Raw genomic sequence first — 18641 nt, forward strand, 5'->3', positions numbered from 1 at the left:
ACCAGCACCAGCAGCGGGGACAGGGGACCGGCACCGGGGACCGGCACCAGGGACCAGGGACTGCCACCGGTACCGGGGAACAGCATTGGGTACCGGGTACTGGCACCGGGTACTGCCACCGGCACCGGGGACAGGGGACCGGGTGCTGCCACCAGCACCGGGGAACGGCACTGGGTACCGGGACTGGGGGCCACCACCGGTGCTGGCAATCGAGCAGTGGGCACCGGGATCACAGAGACAGCACCGGATAACGGGCACAGCACGCGGCACCGCGGCGGCACCGGACACCAGGCGCTGCCAGGCCACGCACATGGGGGACGCGGCGCCCACATCCTGCACCGGCACCTGGCACCAGACACTTTTATTGGAACCGGAGCCGGCTCCGGCGGCAGAGACGCCCCGGCACAGAGACACCCCGATTTGCGGCACCCAGCCCGGCTCCACCGCGCGCCCACGGCCTCCCTGGAGGCGAAGGTGCGAGGAGGAGGAGGATGAAGGCCATTTGCCAGCTCCGGCACCAAACCACCACCTCTCCCTTGCCAGGGGTCTCGCCGGCAGCTCCGGGAAGCCCCTGGCACGTCCCGCGGCCGGCGCGGTGCCGGCGTCTCGCCAACCGTGACTTCACAGGGTCCCTTCCCTCGCGGTCGCACCAGGGGCTCCTCGTGCTCCCCGGCAAAGGGAGGAGCCGGGCTCCGGTGCCACGGGGAGCGCCGGCAGAGACGGCAGCACCGGGGTCACGCCAAGGACCTGAAGGTGCTGAAGTGGGGCGCCGGCGGGGGGGACACCCGGGGGTCTCTCTGGGGGGACACCGGGGACGCGCCGGTGCTGCCGCCGGCTCCCGCCTGCGCGTTCTTGCAGGGAGGGAGAGGCGGGAGTGAGCCGGCGCTCGGGCGAGCCCGTGCCGAGCCCGTGCCGCGCCAGCGGACCCCGAAGCCAACCCCGGCCGGGGCGCGGGGCCCCCAGCCGCCCCCCACTCACCAGGCCGACGGCGTAGGCGCAGTTGTCATAGCAAAGCTCTGTGGAGAGAGAAAGAGGACGGGGAGGTTTTTGGGGGGCCGGGGGCCGAGGGAAGCGGCAGCGCCGGCTGCCGAGGGGGGTCTGGGCCTCACCCGTGGTGGGGAACCGCGTCTCCGTCCAGCAAGACGCCTGCTGCCTGCGAAAACAAAGCCGGTGGCAGCGCGGCGGGCAGGGGCGCGTGCGGGCAGGGAGGAAGCAGCGGGGAGCCCGACGCCGCAGCTCGGCCGGGGGCTCCCGGGGGTTTTGGGGCCGGTTTAGCCGCGTCCCCGCCGGCTCCGGCCGCTCTCACCTCCTTGCCCGCCGTCTCCTGGCCTCGACTGGCAAGAGAGAAAACAGAGGCGGGTGGAGGCGCAGCCGGGCTCAGCCGTGGGGGTGGCCAGAGCCGCGCGGTGACGCCGGGGAGGACCCAGCGGGTGCCTGAAAGCCGGCTCGGGTCACCGCGCCCCGAACCGCGGCCCCCCGGGGGGTTCCCGCCGCCGGCGACTCGCCCGCAATCGGTGGGGACGCGGCAAGGGATTCGCCTAACAGCACCGGCACTGGCACGCTCGCCCCCGGACTATGTGCCACCCCGGGGGGGAGCTTGGAGGTGCCAAACCCCGTCGGCACAGCCGGCACACCCCGGCTACGGGCGCGCACGGCCACGCCGGTGAGAGCGCCCACGCCCCACGCACCTCGCCAGGCTACCACCGCTGCCGTCGCCGCCAGCAGCAGCACCACGCCGGCCGCGCTGACGGCAACCGGGAGAAGCCAGGAGCGATCTGGAAGGGAAGAGAGGGTCACCCGCAGGGAAGCCCCCGGCGCGGCCGCGGAGGGTCACCGGGAACAAGCCACCGGCGCTGCCGCCGAGCCGGGCGGGTCCCCCGTGCCAGTACCTTGCTGCAGGGTGGTGGAGGTGGGCAGGGGACGGCCGGTCGGGGCGGCGGTGGGGGGATCACAGCCGTCGTCACCAGAAGCTGGGGAGAAACACGCCGGGTTTGGGTTGGCGGCGCTCCCGGCACACCCCGGACCCCACCCGCCGCCCCGGTGGGGCCCCACCGCCCACACCGTTCACCACGATCTCCATGCTGAACGCCGACGTCTGCCAGGCGCTGCCGTTATAGCTCCGGTACCGGCACCGGTAGCACCGGGAGGCCGGGGCGGCCCCATCCAGGATGAAATCAACCTTGTGCTGGTCCGGCTCGGCGGAGACGCTCTGGGCGGGGACGCCGGCGCCCACCGCGAAGAGCTCGAAGGTGCTGCCGGCGTAGCTCCGCGGGGCGAGGCAGGTGATGGTCGGGGGACCCCCGTCCTCCTGGGAGAGGAGCCCCAGCGGCGCCGGGGAGAGCCTCGGCGCTGCCACGGCTCCTGCGAGAAGGGCGGTGAGCGGGGAGCCGGATCCGACCGCCGAGCGACCGGCGCGGTGGCCAATTCCGGTTCGGCCAACCCGAACTCGGGCGGAGGCGAGGAAAACGTACCCGCCACGAGGAGGAGAAACTCCAGCCTCAGCCTCATCCTCCTCTTCCTCCTCCTCCGGGGTCGGGATGAGGGGCGGCCCCGCCGCGGAGACCCCGAGGCGCAGGAGCTCGCGCTGAAAAGAAGAAGGAGGAGGATTTGCTCAAGATGAAGTTTCATCACCCAGGAAGGAAATGACAGCCCGTCCCCGCGTACAGATTGGGGCGATTCCCCCCCCGTTGCACAAAAAAAGGCTTTTTCCACCCAATAACCAGAGCGACGCGAGCTCGGCTCCGCGCGGAACCGGCTCCTCGGACGCGGGACGGGATTTCCCGGGGCTCGCTCCCCGATTAGCACGATACCATCAAAAAAAGAGGTGTAAACGGGGCGGAACGAGGCGTCGCTCTGGATTAACGCCCGACCGGGACCCTCGCCGGGGTCGGATGGCTTGAAACAGCTCCTGTGGTTTTTTTCTCCGGCACATCCGGCTCCTGCCGGCGCCGCCGGCCTCGGCGGGAATCGCTTTGCCTGCTAATGAAAGGCAGCTGCCCGCGAGGCGGGACAGACGGCCGGACGCCGGCCCGCGATCCGAAGGAGACGCACCTCGTCGGGGCCGGCGACGCGGGCGCGAAAACGAGGGGCTGCTCCCGGAGTCGCCGCTCCCGAGGGACGCGACCACGCGGGCCGGCCCGCGGCTGTCGGGCGGGGAGCGCCGGGGCACAGGCGGCGGCGACCGTGTGCCGGATGCGCCCGCCCGCTCGGCCCACGCCTGCTTCTTCCTGCGGCCGCCCCGAAACGGCGAGGAATCGGGGCTGCGGGGGCAGCTGGGGCTGGCAGCCGCGGCGGGAGGGCGGATGCGGCCCCGTGGCCCCATTTCCCCGGGAAGGGGAGGCCGAGCCCCGGGGCTGAGCCAGCGCCCGGCCGGGGGGGCGGCCCTGCAGCCCGGCACGGCTCTGCCAGCCCCCCAGGGTCCCCTAAACTGCCCCAGGGCCCCTAAACCTGCCCCAGGGCCCCCCAAACCTGCCCCTAATCCCCCAATCCTGCCCCAGGGCCCCCTAAACTGCCCCAGGGCCCCCCAATCCTGCCCCAGGGCCCCCCAAACCTGCCCCAGGGCCCCTAAACCTGCCCCAGGGCCCCCCAAACCTGCCCCTAACCACCTAAATCTGCCCTGGGACCTTCCAAATCCATCCCAAGGCCCCCAAATCTGCCCCAGGACCTCCCAAATCTGCCTGGCTCTGCCCAAAACTGCCCCAGGACTCCCTAAAACCACACCTAACCCCCAAATCTGCACCTAACCACCCAAATTTGCCCCAGGGCCCCTCAAATCTGCAACTAACCACCCACATCTGCCCCAGGACCCCCAAACCTGCACCTAACCACCTAAATCTGCCCCAGGGCCCCCCCAGATCTGCCCCTAACCCCCCAAATCTGCCCCAGGACCTCCCAAATCTGCCCGGCCCTGCCCAAAACTGCCCCAGGACTCACTACAACCACACTTAACCCCCTAAATTTGTCACAGGGGCCCCTAAATCTGCCCCAGGCCCCCCCAGATCTGCCCCAGGGCCCCCCAAACCTGCCCCAAGACCCCCAAAACTGCCCCAGAACTCCCTAAAACCGCACCTAACCCCCTAAGTCTGCCCCAGGCCCCCCTACATCTGCCCCAGGACTCCCTAAAACCGCATCTAACGCGCTAAATCTGCCTCAGGGGCCCCCAAATCTGCCCCAGGGCTTCCCAAATCTGCCCCAGGGCCCCCAAATCTGCCCCAGGGCCCCCCAAATCTGCACCTAACCACCCAAATCTGCCCCTAAGCACACAAATCTGCCCCAGGGCGCCCACATCTGCCCCGGCCCCCCGCGGTGCATTGTGGGAGCCCGGCTCCCCTCCGGGGGCGACCGCGGCCGCCAGGCTGAGGCGAGCCGCCGAGGGGGCGGGCGCTGCTCCGCGCCGGCCAATGAGAAGTGTGAACGCGGGGCGCCGGGAGGGAGCAGCCAATTAGCGGCGAGGATTCCGGAGAGGCGGGGCAACGCGGCGGCGGCGAGGACCCCGGGCTGCGGGCGGCCGAGGCGCTGCCTGAAGCCCCGCCTCGCCGCTCCCGCCTCAGGCGCCCGCCGCGGCCACCCCGTCCGCCGGCGGGGCGGGGCCTGGCTTAAAGGGGCCGCGCGGCGGCAATGGCGGCGCCGTGGCTGTGGCTGCTGGCGCTGTGGGCCGGGCCCGCCGCCGCCCCGCCGCCGCCCGACGCCGAGGTCACGTTCGTGCTGCCCGCCGGGCGCCGGGAGTGCTTCTACCAGGGCGCGCCCGGTAACGCCTCGCTGGAGGCCGAGTACCAGGTACCGGCGGGGGCGGGGCCTGGGGCGGGCCGGTACCGGAGGGGCGGGGCCTGCACAGGAAGGGCGGGGCCTAGCGTGAACCGGTACCGGAGGGGCGGGGCCTGGGATGAAGCAGTACCGGAGGGGTCGGGGTCTGTATCGGGGCGGGGCCTGCGACCAACCGGTACCGGAGGGGCGGGGCCTGGGCTGATCCGGTACCGGAGAGGGCGTGGTCTGTGCCGGGGGGGCGGGGCCTAGGGCAAACAGGTATCGGAGTGGGCGGGGCCTGGGGTGAACCGGTACCGGAGGGGGCGTGGTCTGGGGGAACCGGTATCTGGGGGGTGGGGCCTGTACCGGGAGAGGAGGGGCCTGGGCGATCCGGTACCGGAGGGGCGGGGCCTGGGGCGGGCGGGCACCGGGGAAGGCGGTGCCGGCGGCGGGGGCGGGGGGGGTGTCCCGGGGGGTCCCCGGCGGCGGGAGGGGTCGCGGTGGCGGCGCCGCCATCCCCGGTCGCGGCAGGTGATCGGCGGGGCCGGGCTGGACGTCGACTTCTCCCTGGAGAGCCCCTCGGGGCTGCTGCTGGCCAGCGAGCGCCGCCGCTCCGACGGCGCCCACACGTGAGTCCCGCCGCCGCGCCCCGCCGCGCCCCGCCCCGCCGCGCCCCGCCGCGCCCTGCCACGCCCTCCTCTCCCGGCAGCGTGGAGCCCACCGAGGCCGGCGACTACAAGCTCTGCTTCGACAACTCCTTCAGCACCATCTCGGAGAAGCTGGTGTTCTTCGAGCTCATCTTCGACAGCGCCCAGGAGGAGGAGGAGGAGGAGGAGGAGGAGGAGGAGGGGGAGGAAGGCGACGGCTGGGCGGGGGCGGCGGAGCCCGAGGAGACGCTGGAGGTCAAGATGGAGGACATCAAGGTGGGGGCGAGGGGCGGCGGCCGGGATGGGACGGAGGAGGAAGAGCCGGGCGCGAGGCGGCCTGCGGAGCCCGGAGCCGCGGCGGCACCGCCGGCACCGCGGCCGGGGGGATTCCGCCCCCCCGACGCCGCCGAGACCCCCGGCAGCGCCAGGTTTCCGGTTGGACGCGATGATCTCACGATTTCAACTTAAATTATTCTCCGATTCTGCGTCCAGCTCTGGGGGCCTCGGGACAGGGAAGACGGGGAGCCGCGGGAGCGCGGCCGGAGGAGGCCACGGAGCTGCTCCGAGGGCTGGAGCCCCTCTGCTGGGAGGGCAGGCGGGGAGAGCCGGGGGTGCTCAGCCCGGAGAGGAGGCGGCTCCGGGGAGACCTTACGGCACCGCGCCGCGCCGATGAGAAAGGCGGGGACGGGCTTTTGAGTCGGTCCCGCGGCGACGGGGCGAGGGGGAAGGGTTTTGAACGAAAAGAGGGGAGATTCCCAGCCGATGGAAGGAAGAAATTCTTCCCGCCTCGCTGGGCAACCTGTGCCCGGCTCTCCCCGCCCTCAGCGGGGGGGGCCCCGGCCCCGGCCCCGGCCCCGGTCAGGGTCAGGTTGGACGGGGCTGCGAGCGGCCCCTTCCCACCCAGACCCTCCCGGAATCCCGGCAGGAGCGGGGGGATCCCACCGGCGCCTCCCGTCCCCTCCCCAGGAATCCATCGAGACCATGAGGAGCCGCCTGGAGCGCAGCATCCAGATGCAGACGCTGCTTCGAGCCTTCGAGGCCCGAGACCGAAACCTGCAGGAGAGCAACCTGGGCCGGGTGAACTTCTGGTCGGCCGTGAACTTGACCCTGCTGGTGGTGGTGGCGTTCCTCCAGGTCTACCTGCTGAAGAGCCTCTTCGAGGACAAACGGACGGCGCGGACGTAGACGGGGGGGGGGACGTAGACGGGGACGGCGGCGGAGGAGGGCCGAGCTCCGGCCGCGGCTTCTCCCTCCCGGCCGGGATTAAACCTGCCCGGCTTTGCAGCGCGGTGGCTCGGAGGCGATGCGAACCCCGGGGGAGGGAGGTTTGGGGGCGACCCCGGGGCGCTGCCCCCCACGCTCATCCCCGAGGGGCCCCTGCTGAGCGCAAGGAGGAGGCCGAGCACTAAAAATGCCCAGAAAAGGGAATTTAAGCGGCAAATCGCGCCCGTAAACGGGGGCGGCGCTGGGCTGGGGCAGACGGGGAGAAATGCTCCGGAGGGGGGGAGCGCTGGGGGTGCTTTAGGCGCCGCTGCCCCGGGGAGGAAAAGAAAAAAATCCCTTCGGTGAGCGCGGAGTTGCCCGCAACTTTGGCGGTGCGGCGTCACCGGGGGCCGGAGCCGGTCCCGGGCCGGGGGGGTTGGTTATCGATCCCCGAAATCACAATTTCAGCGCGGCGACGGTGGCGGAAGAGCCCGGCCCGGCTCGGGGAGCCCCTCGCTGCCCGGCAAGGGGGGGGTTTCGCACCGGGGCGAAGCAGCCCGGGCCCGGGAGCCCTTTTCCAGCCCCGCGGTGGGAGAGGCCTCGCGCGGCTGCGTCCCCGCGGCGTCGGGATGGGAGCGGAGCAGCGGGGCCGGCGGAGCTCAGGACGGCCGGGGCGGCGCGGCGGGAGCCGCTCTCCTGGGGGGCAGAAAAGAGAAGAAAAAGAGCGTTTAGGGAGACCGGCGCTGCCGTCTGCCCGGTGCTCCCCGGCTCGCGGCGGCGAGGAACGCGGTCAGGGCCTGGTTGCAGCCCTGTCCTGTCCCGTCCGGCGCGGCGCTCGCCGTGGGGCAGAACCAACCCCGCGACGGCTGCGCTCGCCGCGCCGCCCGGCACCGGCTCCGCGGCAAAATCCCCCCAAAATCCCTCTCCGCGCAACGTCCAGCTGCCCCAGAGCCGGCCCCGCTCCCGGCACGCTCCGGTGCACGCCGGAGCAGCGGGTCCAACCCTGCACCGGGAGCGGCGCCGGCCGCCCCTGGACCTCGTCGCGTTGCCCACCACGGCCAAGGTCACCGCAGGCGTCCGGCACGAGGGCGCATCCCGCAGCACCGTCCTGCGGCCGGGCCCTCGGCCAATTTATCCCTCGCTCCGGTGGCTGAAGGGTAAATCCCACCGGGAAAGCGGCTGGCGGGGCTGGATCCCGGATCCCGGCAGTGACGGCAGCCAGAGCCGCTCGCCAGGCCGGAGCCAGACGCGGCTGAGCTCCGGTTCATCCCCCGGCACTGAGCGTTTCCGCGGCGGGGAATGGGGGCTGCGGGGCCGCATCCAGCCCCTGCCCCGCACCAGCCCCGCTCGCTCCAGCCGGGAATTCCTCCTCCGACGGCTCCCGCAGCCCCGGCGCTCAAGGACTCCTGGAAATCCAGGGAGCGCCGCGCTTGGGCAGCGCCGGCGGCACCCGCGGGCCTTAGGCAGAGGATGCGGATAATAAAGATTTGGGGTTTTTTTTTCCCTTTTTTTGAACGGCCGCTGGCGAGGCCTCGGCTCCGGGCGCGGGGCTGGCGGCTGTCCCGGGAGCGGGGCTGCGGCGCGGCGGCCGTGGGGCCCCGAAAGCCCCCCTGGGCCCGAGACCCCCCCGGCCATCGGGGGGAGGGAGGAGGAAAGGGCGAGACCGAAACCACCACAAAGCGCCAGAGGCTTCCACCGAAAATTTGTATTTTTCCCTTTATTTATTTATTTATTTTTTTTTATTTTCTTTTAGTTTATTAATAGGCTACAGACCGGAGGCACTTACGCGTTGGCAAAGTGGAGGGAGAGGAGCGGAGCGGGCCAGTTTGGCCAGTTTGGCCAGCGGCGAGCGAGGGGGAGGCCCCCGAGGCGCTGGCGACGGCGGGGAGAGCGGCGCGCGCCGGCCGGGACCCCGGGCCGGGGAGGCGGCGGCACCGGCCACGCATCGGGGCGAGAGCCGCGCCGGGGCCGCCGCCGCCGGCCCCCCGAAACGCGGGGCGTGCTGGCATCGACGGCAGCCAGCGCGGCGATGACGGGATTAATTGGGGGACGGGCCGCGAGCCGCCTCGCCGCGACGGGCAGGGCGCGAGCAAGGCAGGCCGCGCCGCAGCCCCGTCTCCGCGCTGGGCTGGAGGCGATGTTTTTAAAAACCTACGTTATCGTCGGGTCGGGGGGTTCTTTTTCCTTTTTTTTTTTCTTTTTTATACAATTAACGCAGTCTGTAGAAATATTTACAACCTCTGCTCCCCGCCAGCGCGCGGCGGGGCGGCCGGCTCCCCGGGGAAGGCACCGTTCTCTAAGGCAGCGGCAGAGCGGGCAGAGGGGGGACGCTGCGGACGCGGGGGCCGAGGCCCGGGGCTTCCAGAGCAAAGCTCCCCCCGGCCACGAATCCCCGGGGCTCGGCGGCCTCGCAGGGGGCTACCGGGAGCAGCCGGAGCCCTGGGAAGGCCCAGTGCCGGAGGCAGCGGGGAGAAACGCTCCCTCCTCCTCCTCGGACCCGGCGAGGGGTCGCGGTGACACCAAAGCGGGAGGGCGCGGAGCCGGCCGCGATGCTCCGGCACGTTATTCCAAGTCTCTTTCCCGGATCGGCCCGGTTTGGGGCGTCGCCGGCGGCCGAGGGTGGGTCTGCGCCGCGGCGGGCGCTTTGCGGCAGGCGCCGGGGCCGGAGCGGGGCGAGGGCGGGCGTCGCGGAAGAAATACCTGAGGTTCGCTGCGGAGCCGGCGCCTCGCGCGGGAAGGACGAACCTGGGGAGTCTGCTCCTGCTTTGCGGCGGATTAGATTTATTAGCAAATCGCTATCTGCAGTCCCATCATTTTCCATATATAAATTTTCCTCAAAGCTATAAAAACTGAAATATAGACTATGGTCAAGATTAGCAATCGACTTTCGGGTTTGGGAGAGAAAACCAAAAATCGCTAAGTTTTATATATAATATATTAATACAAAAATTCTGGGGGGGAGGAGGAAGAGGAGGAAGAAAGCGAGGAGGCGGGAATCTGATCAGCCCCGACGGCGGCTCTAGGAGATGCTGGGCGCAGCCAAGGACAGGCGGCGGTTTTGGAGTCGGCCGCCTCCGAGCTCCCCCGTCCCCGTCGCGTACATTCAGGCCATCCCACGGCACGACCGGCGAGCGCCGGCGTGTCCGGAGGGCGGGGGAGGGGGGGGGATTTCCCACAAAGTGCAATATTCGCCCCCCAAAAATATCTATAATCCCCCGCGGTTTATGCTACGGGGGGGGGGCAGAGCGGGATCGGGGGCGCCCGGTGCTGGGGGGCTTCTCCGGCGCGGTGCCGACCACCCGCTTGCCGGCTGCGGCGCAGCGGAGGGGAGGGAGGGCGAGGACGCTCGCGCGCTGACGGGGATCGGCCGCGGTTACACCGCTCCGCTGAGCTGATCACGGGTAGGGTGGTTTTAAAAACAAGAGATTAGAGACGGGGTTGGGTTGGTTTTTCCCCCCCTCCCCCTTTTCCCCCCCGCCCAAACGGCAAAGGAAAGCGGCAGGCGTCGGGGCAGCCGCTCCGGGAGTCGCTACCAGCCCCTGGGCGGTTAATCGAGCAGGGAGGGTTCGGCCGGGCGGATAATGGTGGGCCGGTTCGGTGCGGCGGGGGGTCTTCTGCTGCGAAGAAGAGAGAAGGGGAACAGAGGCGTGAGCGGGGGGACGGCGGCGCCAGGAGACCTTGCGGCGGCGGCTCGGCTCCGGGCCGCGTCCCAGCGGGACCTCGGTCCCTGCCTGCCGGCGGCGCGGAGGGATCGGCGCCCGGCGCCGATCCTCCCGTGGGGAAGGGGAAGCGGGGGGCTGCGCTGGGGGCAGAAGCGAGGCTCCAAGCCCCGCCGCGGAAACCGCGAGCCGCCGACTCCCCTCCCGACCGAGGGGTTTCACACCGCGGAGGCATCGGGGCGCTCGGAAAAGCTCAGCCCAAGGTGAGGATCCAGCCCCGGGGGCCCGGGACCACCCCAGGCCCCCTTGGGAGGGCCGGACGCCGGGGCGAGAGCCTCCCCCAGCACCGGGGAGCCTTGCCGAAACGGGGTCTTACCTGGGCACGCCTGGAGGAATGCCGGGGGGGATGCGTGCCGGCCGCGACGGGATCTGAGGAGGGGCTGAGAAGGGGTCGTTATTAGCAGCGAAGATGTTCTGGGGCCCAGGGCGCGAGGGGATGGGGGGAGCCGCGAAGGAGGAGGGTCCCCCGGCGGGGATGGGGATGAGGGGCGGCCCCGGCGTTGGACCCCTGACGGCCGGCGGCCGGCCCGGCGGCAGGATGGTGGAGGGAGGTCTGCGCTGAGGCGGGGGGCTGCGGAGGAGAGAGAGCACCTCAGGGGACGGAGCGCGGGCAGCCCGCAGCCCTCCTTCCCCCAGGAAAAAGCCCAAATCCAAGTTATCCCGTCGTCCGCCCCGCTGACTCCCGCCGGGCATCCCGCCCCCGCCAAGGCTACCTGTGCCCGCTGCTCGTCTGCAGCCACGTGTCGTCCACGGGCGGGGGAACCGGCGTGGAGACGGTGCTGGTGCTGATGTCCCCGATGATGTTCAAGGCCTCTTTCAGGGCGTGGTACATGCGCAGCATGTCGTCCCGCCTCTGCGCCTGGTCGGCCGACTCCTCCATCAGGCTGCTCTGGTCGGCGGAGGAGTACAGGTAGGCCAAGAGCTCCGAGTGGATGAAATCCTTGGTCTAGAGAGAAACAGCGAGCGCAGGTCGGCCCCCGCGATAGGAAACGCAGCGGCCGGGCGGACGCGGGAGGAGCCGAAGCCGCGGAGGCAGCGGGGGCCGGGGGACACCTCTGCCGGCTCCGGAAGGCGCGCGGAGCCCCGGCGACTCAGGGCTCGCAGGAGGGTTCTGCGTCCCCGGTTTGCGAGAACCGGGCGGGAGCAAACGCCAAGAATCAAAGCGCCTTCTCAGCAAAGCTGCTGCCAAGCAGCTCAAGCACAAAGCCATGAAAACGAAGGATCGAAAGATCGCCAAATCCCATTGTTCGGTTCTGGCTCGGTGACGAGGACCCCGAAATCCCCCCGAAAAGCCCCAGCAGCTCCCTCCCCGCCGCCCCCAAGCGCAGCCACTCACATTGTTTATCATGAGGTGCATTATCGTCTTTGGCATGAGGTCCCGGATGGACTTGTTGATGATGCCGACGTAGGAGTCGACAAGGTTGCGGATGGTTTCCACCTGGCGCTCCAGCTGGGGGTCCATGGAGAAGGTGTTCTCCTGGGCGCCGTCCTCGTTCTCGGTCTGCTCAGGGAAAGCAGGGCACAAGTTACTGTCGGGATCTGACTGACCCGGAAAGAAACCCCTCTGCTCCACACTTATTCCCTGTCCCTTCCACCTATTTCCATCCTACGCGGGTGCTTTTTCAAACAGAGTTCATTTCGTAGCCCGGAACGACTAGATCCATCAGCTGGGCAGCACAAACTAGCGCCGCGTTACAAAGTTCGTCCTCTTCTGCGATACCGCGGCATTTTCCAGGGTATCCGAGAACCTACTGCGACAGCCCAGGCCCCAGGCCAAGGGCTCCCAAGTCTGAAGGCTCCTCGGGCAGCCGCTGCCCGGGCCGGTCTCAGGCAGCACCCCGCGGCCAGCCTGCGCCGGGAGGGCTCGGGCAAGGCAGAGGGAGTGTTTACTTGGTCTTTCTCTGGGTAAACTCCCGCTCGGAGGAAGGAGGCTTTCCAGCTGTCCACGTCTTCTTGGGAGTCGCAGGCCAGCTCGATCTGCCGGAGATCTTTGTACACGTTCCTAGGGGACGAAGGAGCAGAGCCGGGGGTGAGGAGCGCGGAGGCCGGGTCGGGGACGGGAGGCTCAGCGGAGGCCGGCGAGGCCTCCCGCACCACGAGCCCTCGACACCAGGAAGCCTGAAATCCCTCCAGAATGTGTACACAAACATTGGCAAGCTGCTGCTTCCTCTGGAGAAATCCCCCTCCTGCCCGATCCCAGACGCTCCTGCCTCGGAGCACGAGGCCGGCTGGACGGGGCAGCCGGACGCACGGCCCGGGTTTGGCCCAGCGGCAACCGAGGCACGGGCACAACCATCAGCCCGTCAACCACGGAGCGCGTTCGGCCGCGCCTCGAGCCCGCTGCGATACCCGGAGAGCGAAGGGATTTCGGGAGGTGCCCGGCCGCCGCCGCTGCGCACGGCCCTTACCTTTGCTCCGTGTTGAAGATGGCAAAGACGTGCTTGTTGGACATAAATCCCTTCTCCACGTCCCTGATTTTCAAATTATCCAAAGGCAACATGTATTTCTTCTCCTTCTCCTGGAAGGGGGGAGAAGAGGAAGGGAGGGATGAGAGCGAGCGGGCACAGCGGCGCTTCGCTCGCGCTAACGAGACGCCCTGAGCGGGATGAAAACCCAACCCCTAGGAAAGACGGCGGGGACGAGAGCCCCTGCGACGGAGGGGCCGCGATCTCCCCGAGCTCGCACCAGAGAAGCTCCACCAAGACGCGCTTTTCGGCTCGGCCCACCGCACGCGGTCCCCTGACCGAAGCCGAGAGCCTTCCCTGGGACGGAGCAATCCGCTCCCCCTGAATTAGCAGCGCTCTGGATTGCGGCTCCGGCACAAGAACGGACCGCGAATCCCTTTCGGTGCTGCTCTGGCTACCCGGCTGCCCTGCCTTCCCAAGGAGGCAGCCGGCAGCGCCGAAGAAGCCACCGGAGAAAGGGATTTGGTCCCTCCAGGTCTGCGGGCAGCTCCAGGGCGCTGCCGGACGGGCTGCCATAGCTGCCCTCCCTCGGCGCGGGATGGGGCCGGCTCCTCCGGAGCCCACGCTCCCGGGGGGCCCAGGACTCTCCCCCCAGCGCCCGTCCCTGCCGGAGGGGAGATGGCTGGAAGGAGCCGGGGCCTCGCAGTCTGGCACGAAGACGGCTGCTGATTTAAGAGGCTGCTCTCCAGCCCCGCCGAGGGGCCACCCAGCCGAGTGGCTGCCGAAACGCCACATCTGGAATTGTTTAGAACAGCTCCAGCTCCACTTTGTCTCCAGATGCTGCGCACACGGTCCCAAAAAGTGACGTTCGCCTTTGTAGAGAGGCCACGAACCCAAAGCCTTCCCCCCCCGCCCCCCTTCCCCCGCCGCCCCACACTCCTCCTCATGATTTCCTGAAAAACCCACAACTTTTTTCCAGACTGGATTCGGTTGCAAGGACTTTGCCACGTCAGAAGGGAGACAAAGCAGTTTCCTTTCGCCCATCGGGCTTCTCTCCTTATTAAAAAAAAAAAAAAAAAAAAACCAACAAAAAAAACCAACCAAAAAAAAACGGGAGGGGGAGAAATTAAAAATAAAAGCCACCCCCGTGGATGCCGTGGGAAGCCGGAGACTCCAGCCCAGCCTGCCCAGTGTTCAGACTACCTGTTCAGGAGGGTTTAAAGTTGTACAGTAGTCTGCACATTGGTTAGATCGGGTTTGGCCGAGCAGCGCCCCAGCAGCGCCCCAGCAGCCGCAAGGTAAGGGGGGAGCGAGCCCGGCTTCGGCCCTTTTCGGGGAGATTAAATAGCTTTTGCTCCGAATTACGGAGGCGGCGTGGTTTGGGGATTTGGGGTGGGGTTTTTTTTTTCGGTTTTTGCCTCCGCGGCGCGAGCGGGAGGGCAGAGGCGGGGGGGGAGCCCGGGGAGGCGAGAGGGTGGGCTGCATCCCCCCCCAAAGCCCAGGGTGCTGGGTGCCGGCGTAGCGGCTCTCGGCCGTTCGGTTTTTAACGGCGGGGGCTCGGCGGTAGCGGGGGGCAGGGAGAGCCGGGCTCGCAGAAGACAGAGCCTCATTCATCCCCGGCCGGCTGGTTCTCATTACCCGCCGCGGAGGGGCCAGACGCGCCCCCCGAGAGGCCTCCGCGCAGGAAACCAGGGGAGCACCGGCGGGCTCCGAGGGGGGAAGCGCGCCGGGGGGAGGTTTATCAGCTCACCATGTTTCCTTCTCTTTTAGGAGGCAGATTTAAAAAAGAGGGCTGGGGGGGTGGCCGGGGAAGAGAGGTTAAAATCTGACTCCGGCGTTGGGGAGAGACGTTCACCTTTGCAGCGCGCTTGGAAGATAAAGGATGAACAAAGGAAGCCCGGGCTTTGCTCGGGTGCCCGATGTCCAGCTGCCGGGAAATAAAAGTTGTGTGCACGTCTCCTTTTTCTGACCCGCGTGCTGGGCTCTGGCGAGGCAGCGGCCGCACCGAGCCCCTTGCGTACCCCCAAGCGCCCTGCACGCCGGCCCCCCCGCCGCAGCATCTGGCCGGGAGGCCGGTGACGTAAGGGGAAAGGCGAGAGCGGGGGCCGATTTTCAGACTGTGGGGGCGGAAATGCTGGAAAATCTGAAATGCGAAAGCGGCACAACCGAGACCACGATGCCACGGAGGAGATGCTGGCTCCGGCGCCCGCGCCGGCAGCCCGGACACGGAGCGGGCAGGAGATGCCGGTCCTGCCACCGGCCCCTTCCCGGGAGGGTTGAGCCCAAAGAAATCGCTCTGGTCGAGCGGTGAAATGCCGGGTCCAGGCAGGGGTGAGCTACCGACGCCCCGGCAGCCCAGGCACGCCGGGGAGCGGGATGTCCAGCGCGAGGGCCGGGGCAGATCCCCCAACACGGGCTGGACAAACGGCTCCGGGAGCAGCAGCGGCCCCTTCCCGGATGCCGGCGGGGGACGAGAAGGGACCCGCGGGGTCCCGGCACGCAGAAACCCCCGGGGCGGAGGGAACCGGGTTCCCTCCCCACGCTGCGGTCTCCCCACGCTGGCGGGGTGGCTCTGGGGGAGGGTGGGTGGCAGGGGCACCGCACGGGCACGCAGAGCGCGCGATGCCCCCCGCGCGCCTCCTGCCCGCCGCAGGCAGGGCTGCCCAGGCTTTGGGCAGCGGAGATGCCGCGGGCGTCCTTGCTGGGAGGGCGCCGGGGGCCGCAGCCGGTTCCTGCCCAGCCCCGATCCCATTTCCCACTTCCCTCCAGCCTCGAGATCTTTCCCGCTCGGACGCGGCAGCAGCTCCACCCCGGCGTGGGGATATTAACCCCATCGGCACCTCCTGCCCGAATGCGGCTTTTGGACGACGCGCGATGCGAGACCGGCGCTGCCACCCCACGGGGAACGGCCGAGAGGGGGCTTGGGGCTTGGTGACAATAAACCAACGGTCCCAGGGGGTCAAAGACTAAGTTTTCCTTTACCCTCAGGCAAGGCCTGCGCAGCGCCGGCGGTTTTCCTTTCCCCGAAGGGAGATGGTTTCCCTCCTGACCCCCTGCATCGCTCCTCTGGCTCGGCTGTGCTGAGACGGTTACAGCGGGAACCGGCTGCCGAGCTGGCTCAGGGGGCTGGGACGGGGCAGGGAGGTACAGGGAGGTCCCCGATCCCGCTCGGAGGTCTTGCAACAAGAGCGATGGGAGACAAAGAAAACCTTCCCCGAAAGAGGCAGGGCAGGGGGGCCCGCACGGCGCGGCCGCCCCCCCAGGGCTCGGGGCCGGGCGGCTGGAGCCCGCAGGACCTCCGCTTGCCAGCCTCTCCTGGTTTCTCTGTGTTTACACAATGGGGGAGTGCCTGGAGCGGAGTTCGCTGGCTGGGACCGTGCGGCGTCTGCAGGGCACCCTCCAGAGGAGACCCACGCTCCTGCACGCCAGGAGACGGACGCCGCTCGTTAGTCCCGGGCGCTAATTCTCGTCTTCCCACCCGAGCCCCGTGCATCGCAGAGCCTCCCCCCAAAACCCGTCCTTCCCCGCTCGCGCGTACCTCCTCGTCCTTGTACCAGGACAACGACTCGGCCGTCAGCACGAACCAGTACTCCTTGGAGCCTCCCTTCATGATGCTGATGTTGTTGATGGTCAGCCAGCCTCTGCGGATCACCTGCAGACAGAGGAGCGGTGGCAGGGAGCGGAGGGGAGGAAGGAAGAAGAGGTTACAGGCTACTGTGGAGTCTCCGGGGGAGTTCCCCCGACGGGGAGCAAGGGGAAGCGCTCCTCAGCCCGAAAGCCCACCTCGTCCCTTCACAGAAAGCCCCTGCCTCAGCAGAAGACCCTCGACCAGGCAGAATTCGAGACGCCCATCTCCGAGGTAAGCTAGCAGCACGCGAGGGGACGGCTGGAGCTCTTCTAGCTCCCAAAGCTGGGCGAGAAAAGCAGCGAGCCCCTGCCCGCGCTCGCGGTAAGATGCTGCGGCACGGTCAGATCCAAACCCAACTCGGCGTTAACTCCCCCTCGCCGCCGGTGCCAGTCTGCCAGCAGCAGCCCGGCGCCGGACAGGAGAGGTGAGGGAGAGCAAACGCTCCAGTGCTCCACCGGGACGAGACAGGCGGGAATTCAGAGCGTGTCTCGGGTTTAAGAGAGGACCGGAGCTGCCCGGGGGCGTTACGGTCTCTGCCGAGGGCTGTTTTGGGGTGTCCCGCAGAGGGGTGCCGGTGCCGGTCCGTCCCAAAGGTCGGCACGCAGCGCGGCGGTGCCGGGAGCACCGTAAAAAGCAGACCTCAGCCTCCATCCCGGCTGTTTCAAAGCCGCTGTCGCGAACCAGGCTAGGAAAGGTCTGCGGAGACTAACGGAGCCCCATCGGCTGCGGCACCTTCCCAGGAGCAACGACCAACTTACCCAGTCCAGCCGCTACCGGAGCAGCTCTCCCCATCCCCGTTCTGCTCAGGGTCTCCGCGAGCACGTGCCCTGGCTGAGCGCGGCCGAGGCAGCCCTCGGCCTCGCTACAACCGAGGAATCCCCCGTTTCTCGCCCAAACCCACTCCCCCTCTGGTGCGTTGCCCCCTGCCCCAAAGCAGCCTCCCCCAGGGCAGCTCCTCTGCCTCCTCGCGGGCAGGACGAGCCGGCAGGCCTCGCCGAGCTCGTAGCCCCCGGCGAAAGGCTCCCTCGCAGCCCCGCGGACGGACCTCACATGCAACACGGAGCAGCAGCCGCCGGCAATCGGGGCAGCAGCGCGCTGAAGCGAGATTGCCAAAGCCTGACGTTGCAAGCAGCGGTTGTTCACAACACAATGCACGAGGACCGCGCTGTCCGGAGCAGGCGGGAGCGCTCCCTGTCCTAACTCAGCCCGGGGAGCTAACGGCCGACCGTTATCTCCATCGTGGCACTCGTGCTCTCTCCCAGCGCCGGCGGCGAGGATCGCACGATGCCGTAGCCGGCCCCTGCAGCTACCACACAGCAGAGCCCTGGCTAGACCGTCCCGCGCCTGTCTCGGCAGCGCCGGAGCTAGAGGGGAACCACCCTGCCGACGCCAAGGAGCGTCCCTGCGCCTGTAACGGCTTCCCCGAGACAAGACTCCTCGTGGAACAGCTCCGCCATCGCTGGGTGCACCTCAGCGGCAGCGGATCCCCACCGGGACACCTCTGCCCGCTGGAAAACACGGTGAGTTAGCACAAACCGCTCGCGGCTGCGGAGACGTGCTGGAAGCTGGAATCTCCCCTAGCCTTGAGTCCGGACAGTCCAGGGCTGGGCTGGGACTAGCGAGCACGCTGCTAGCGGTTAGACCCTGCCCAGCTGCTCCCGCCGGCCTCCCAGGAGAGGGGCAGCCGATCGACCTCCGCCAGCCGCACGGCCACCATCTCTGGGACAGGCCGGGAGTTTTCTAAGCATTTCAAATGCAGGCAGGATTATGCTCTGCCCGGCGGGGTTCCTCCATTGTTCTGGGAGCTATTGTACGGAGAGGAAGGTCACCGCGGTTCGGCACAGGCCCCAGGGCTGCAGCAGAAGCCTTTAGACCGAGCTGCAAGCCTCTCTCCCCACCAGGGCTGCAGGGGAGCGGCATTCTTCTCACCATCACCCCCGCGGTTTTACTGCGGAGCTGCTACGCCGGCCGCTCCGTGAGCCGCATGGCAGGAGCCTGCTGCGCTTCCCGATGCCGGCCTGCCTGCAAACGACCCGCTCCCAGGTCAAGAGGGGGAACGGAGGGTCCCCAAACCTGCCTGCTTCTGCTGCATCACCCCATCCAGCTGGGACTCTGCTCCGGAGGCACCCAGGCACCCGAGGGTCAGACCCGGCCGGGGCAGGAGCTGCCTCGCACACAGCAACACCGACCGCTGCTAGGGACCCGAAAACTGCGGGAGAGCTGCCTGGCAAGCGCCCGCTCCTGTAGGACCTGATGGCTTTAGGGAGAGCCCAGCCGAGCTGGGAGGTAGCACGGC

At 68.7% G+C, this 18641-nt stretch overlaps 3 protein-coding genes across 12 annotated transcripts in view; 1 reads left to right on the top strand and 2 right to left on the bottom strand.

Annotated features, from left to right (window-relative positions):
- Window positions 1-344: 344 nt before the first annotated feature.
- CUNH19orf38 (chromosome unknown C19orf38 homolog) lies at window positions 345-3462 on the bottom strand. Of its 2 annotated transcripts, XM_087778053.1 has the most exons (9): window positions 3052-3462; window positions 2472-2584; window positions 2062-2361; window positions 1890-1970; window positions 1689-1775; window positions 1307-1334; window positions 1110-1153; window positions 979-1016; window positions 345-851 (listed from the first exon to the last, which is right to left on the bottom strand). In XM_087778053.1, the coding sequence occupies exons 2-9, from the start codon at window positions 2506-2508 to the stop codon at window positions 735-737; spliced, it is 732 nt and encodes a 243-aa protein (XP_087634179.1). In that variant the 5' UTR covers window positions 2509-2584; window positions 3052-3462; the 3' UTR covers window positions 345-734. The 2 variants fall into 2 exon arrangements, with proteins under 2 accessions (XP_087634179.1, XP_087634180.1); XM_087778054.1 differs by lacking the exon at window positions 1307-1334.
- Window positions 3463-4517: 1055 nt separating this feature from the next.
- Window positions 4518-6821, top strand: TMED1 (transmembrane p24 trafficking protein 1). Of its 2 annotated transcripts, none has more exons than XM_087778056.1 (4): window positions 4518-4776; window positions 5275-5372; window positions 5453-5645; window positions 6357-6821. In XM_087778056.1, the coding sequence occupies exons 1-4, from the start codon at window positions 4618-4620 to the stop codon at window positions 6573-6575; spliced, it is 669 nt and encodes a 222-aa protein (XP_087634182.1). In that variant the 5' UTR covers window positions 4518-4617; the 3' UTR covers window positions 6576-6821. The 2 variants fall into 2 exon arrangements, with proteins under 2 accessions (XP_087634182.1, XP_087634181.1); XM_087778055.1 differs by having other exon boundaries at window positions 4519-4776; window positions 5453-5666; window positions 6357-6818.
- A 297-nt stretch (window positions 6822-7118) lies between these two features.
- Window positions 7119-18641, bottom strand: part of DNM2 (dynamin 2) — a 34876-nt gene continuing 23353 nt past the window's right edge. For 5 of the 8 annotated variants that reach the window (XM_087778046.1, XM_087778042.1, XM_087778048.1 and 2 more), the window contains 7 exons: window positions 16256-16369; window positions 12721-12830; window positions 12203-12314; window positions 11649-11813; window positions 11026-11258; window positions 10629-10883; window positions 9354-10210 (listed from right to left, as the gene is read on the bottom strand). In XM_087778046.1, coding sequence (XP_087634172.1) covers window positions 10141-10210; window positions 10629-10883; window positions 11026-11258; window positions 11649-11813; window positions 12203-12314; window positions 12721-12830; window positions 16256-16369 — 1059 coding nt within the window. In that variant the 3' untranslated portion in view covers window positions 9354-10140. Of the gene's footprint in view, window positions 7290-9353; window positions 10211-10628; window positions 10884-11025; window positions 11259-11648; window positions 11814-12202; window positions 12315-12720; window positions 12831-16255; window positions 16370-18641 lie in introns of those variants that run through there. The other 3 variants (XM_087778044.1, XM_087778043.1, XM_087778047.1) reach the window with 2 other exon arrangements.

Source organism: Nipponia nippon, unplaced genomic scaffold (assembly GCF_047370975.1).
Source record: "Nipponia nippon isolate SJK-2023a ecotype South Korea unplaced genomic scaffold, ASM4737097v1 scaffold_42, whole genome shotgun sequence".
Lineage (NCBI taxonomy): Eukaryota > Metazoa > Chordata > Aves > Pelecaniformes > Threskiornithidae > Nipponia > Nipponia nippon.

What these genes read in the sequence shown, in the direction of transcription:
- CUNH19orf38 (XM_087778053.1), bottom strand. Translation starts at nt 2,508, where the DNA reads ATGAGGCTGAGGCTGGAGTTTCTCCTCCTCGTGGCGG. An exon ending in CTCCACCACCCTGCAGCAAG is followed by an intron (nt 1,776 to 1,889) that starts GTACTGGCACGG and finishes CTTCCCTTCCAG; the next exon opens with ATCGCTCCTGGCTTCTCCCG. An exon ending in GCGCCTACGCCGTCGGCCTG is followed by an intron (nt 852 to 978) that starts GTGAGTGGGGGG and finishes CCTCCCTGCAAG; the next exon opens with AACGCGCAGGCGGGAGCCGG.
- TMED1 (XM_087778055.1), top strand. Translation starts at nt 4,618, where the DNA reads ATGGCGGCGCCGTGGCTGTGGCTGCTGGCGCTGTGGGCCGGGCCCGCC. An exon ending in CGCTGGAGGCCGAGTACCAG is followed by an intron (nt 4,777 to 5,274) that starts GTACCGGCGGGG and finishes CGGTCGCGGCAG; the next exon opens with GTGATCGGCGGGGCCGGGCT. An exon ending in CGCTCCGACGGCGCCCACAC is followed by an intron (nt 5,373 to 5,452) that starts GTGAGTCCCGCC and finishes CTCTCCCGGCAG; the next exon opens with CGTGGAGCCCACCGAGGCCG.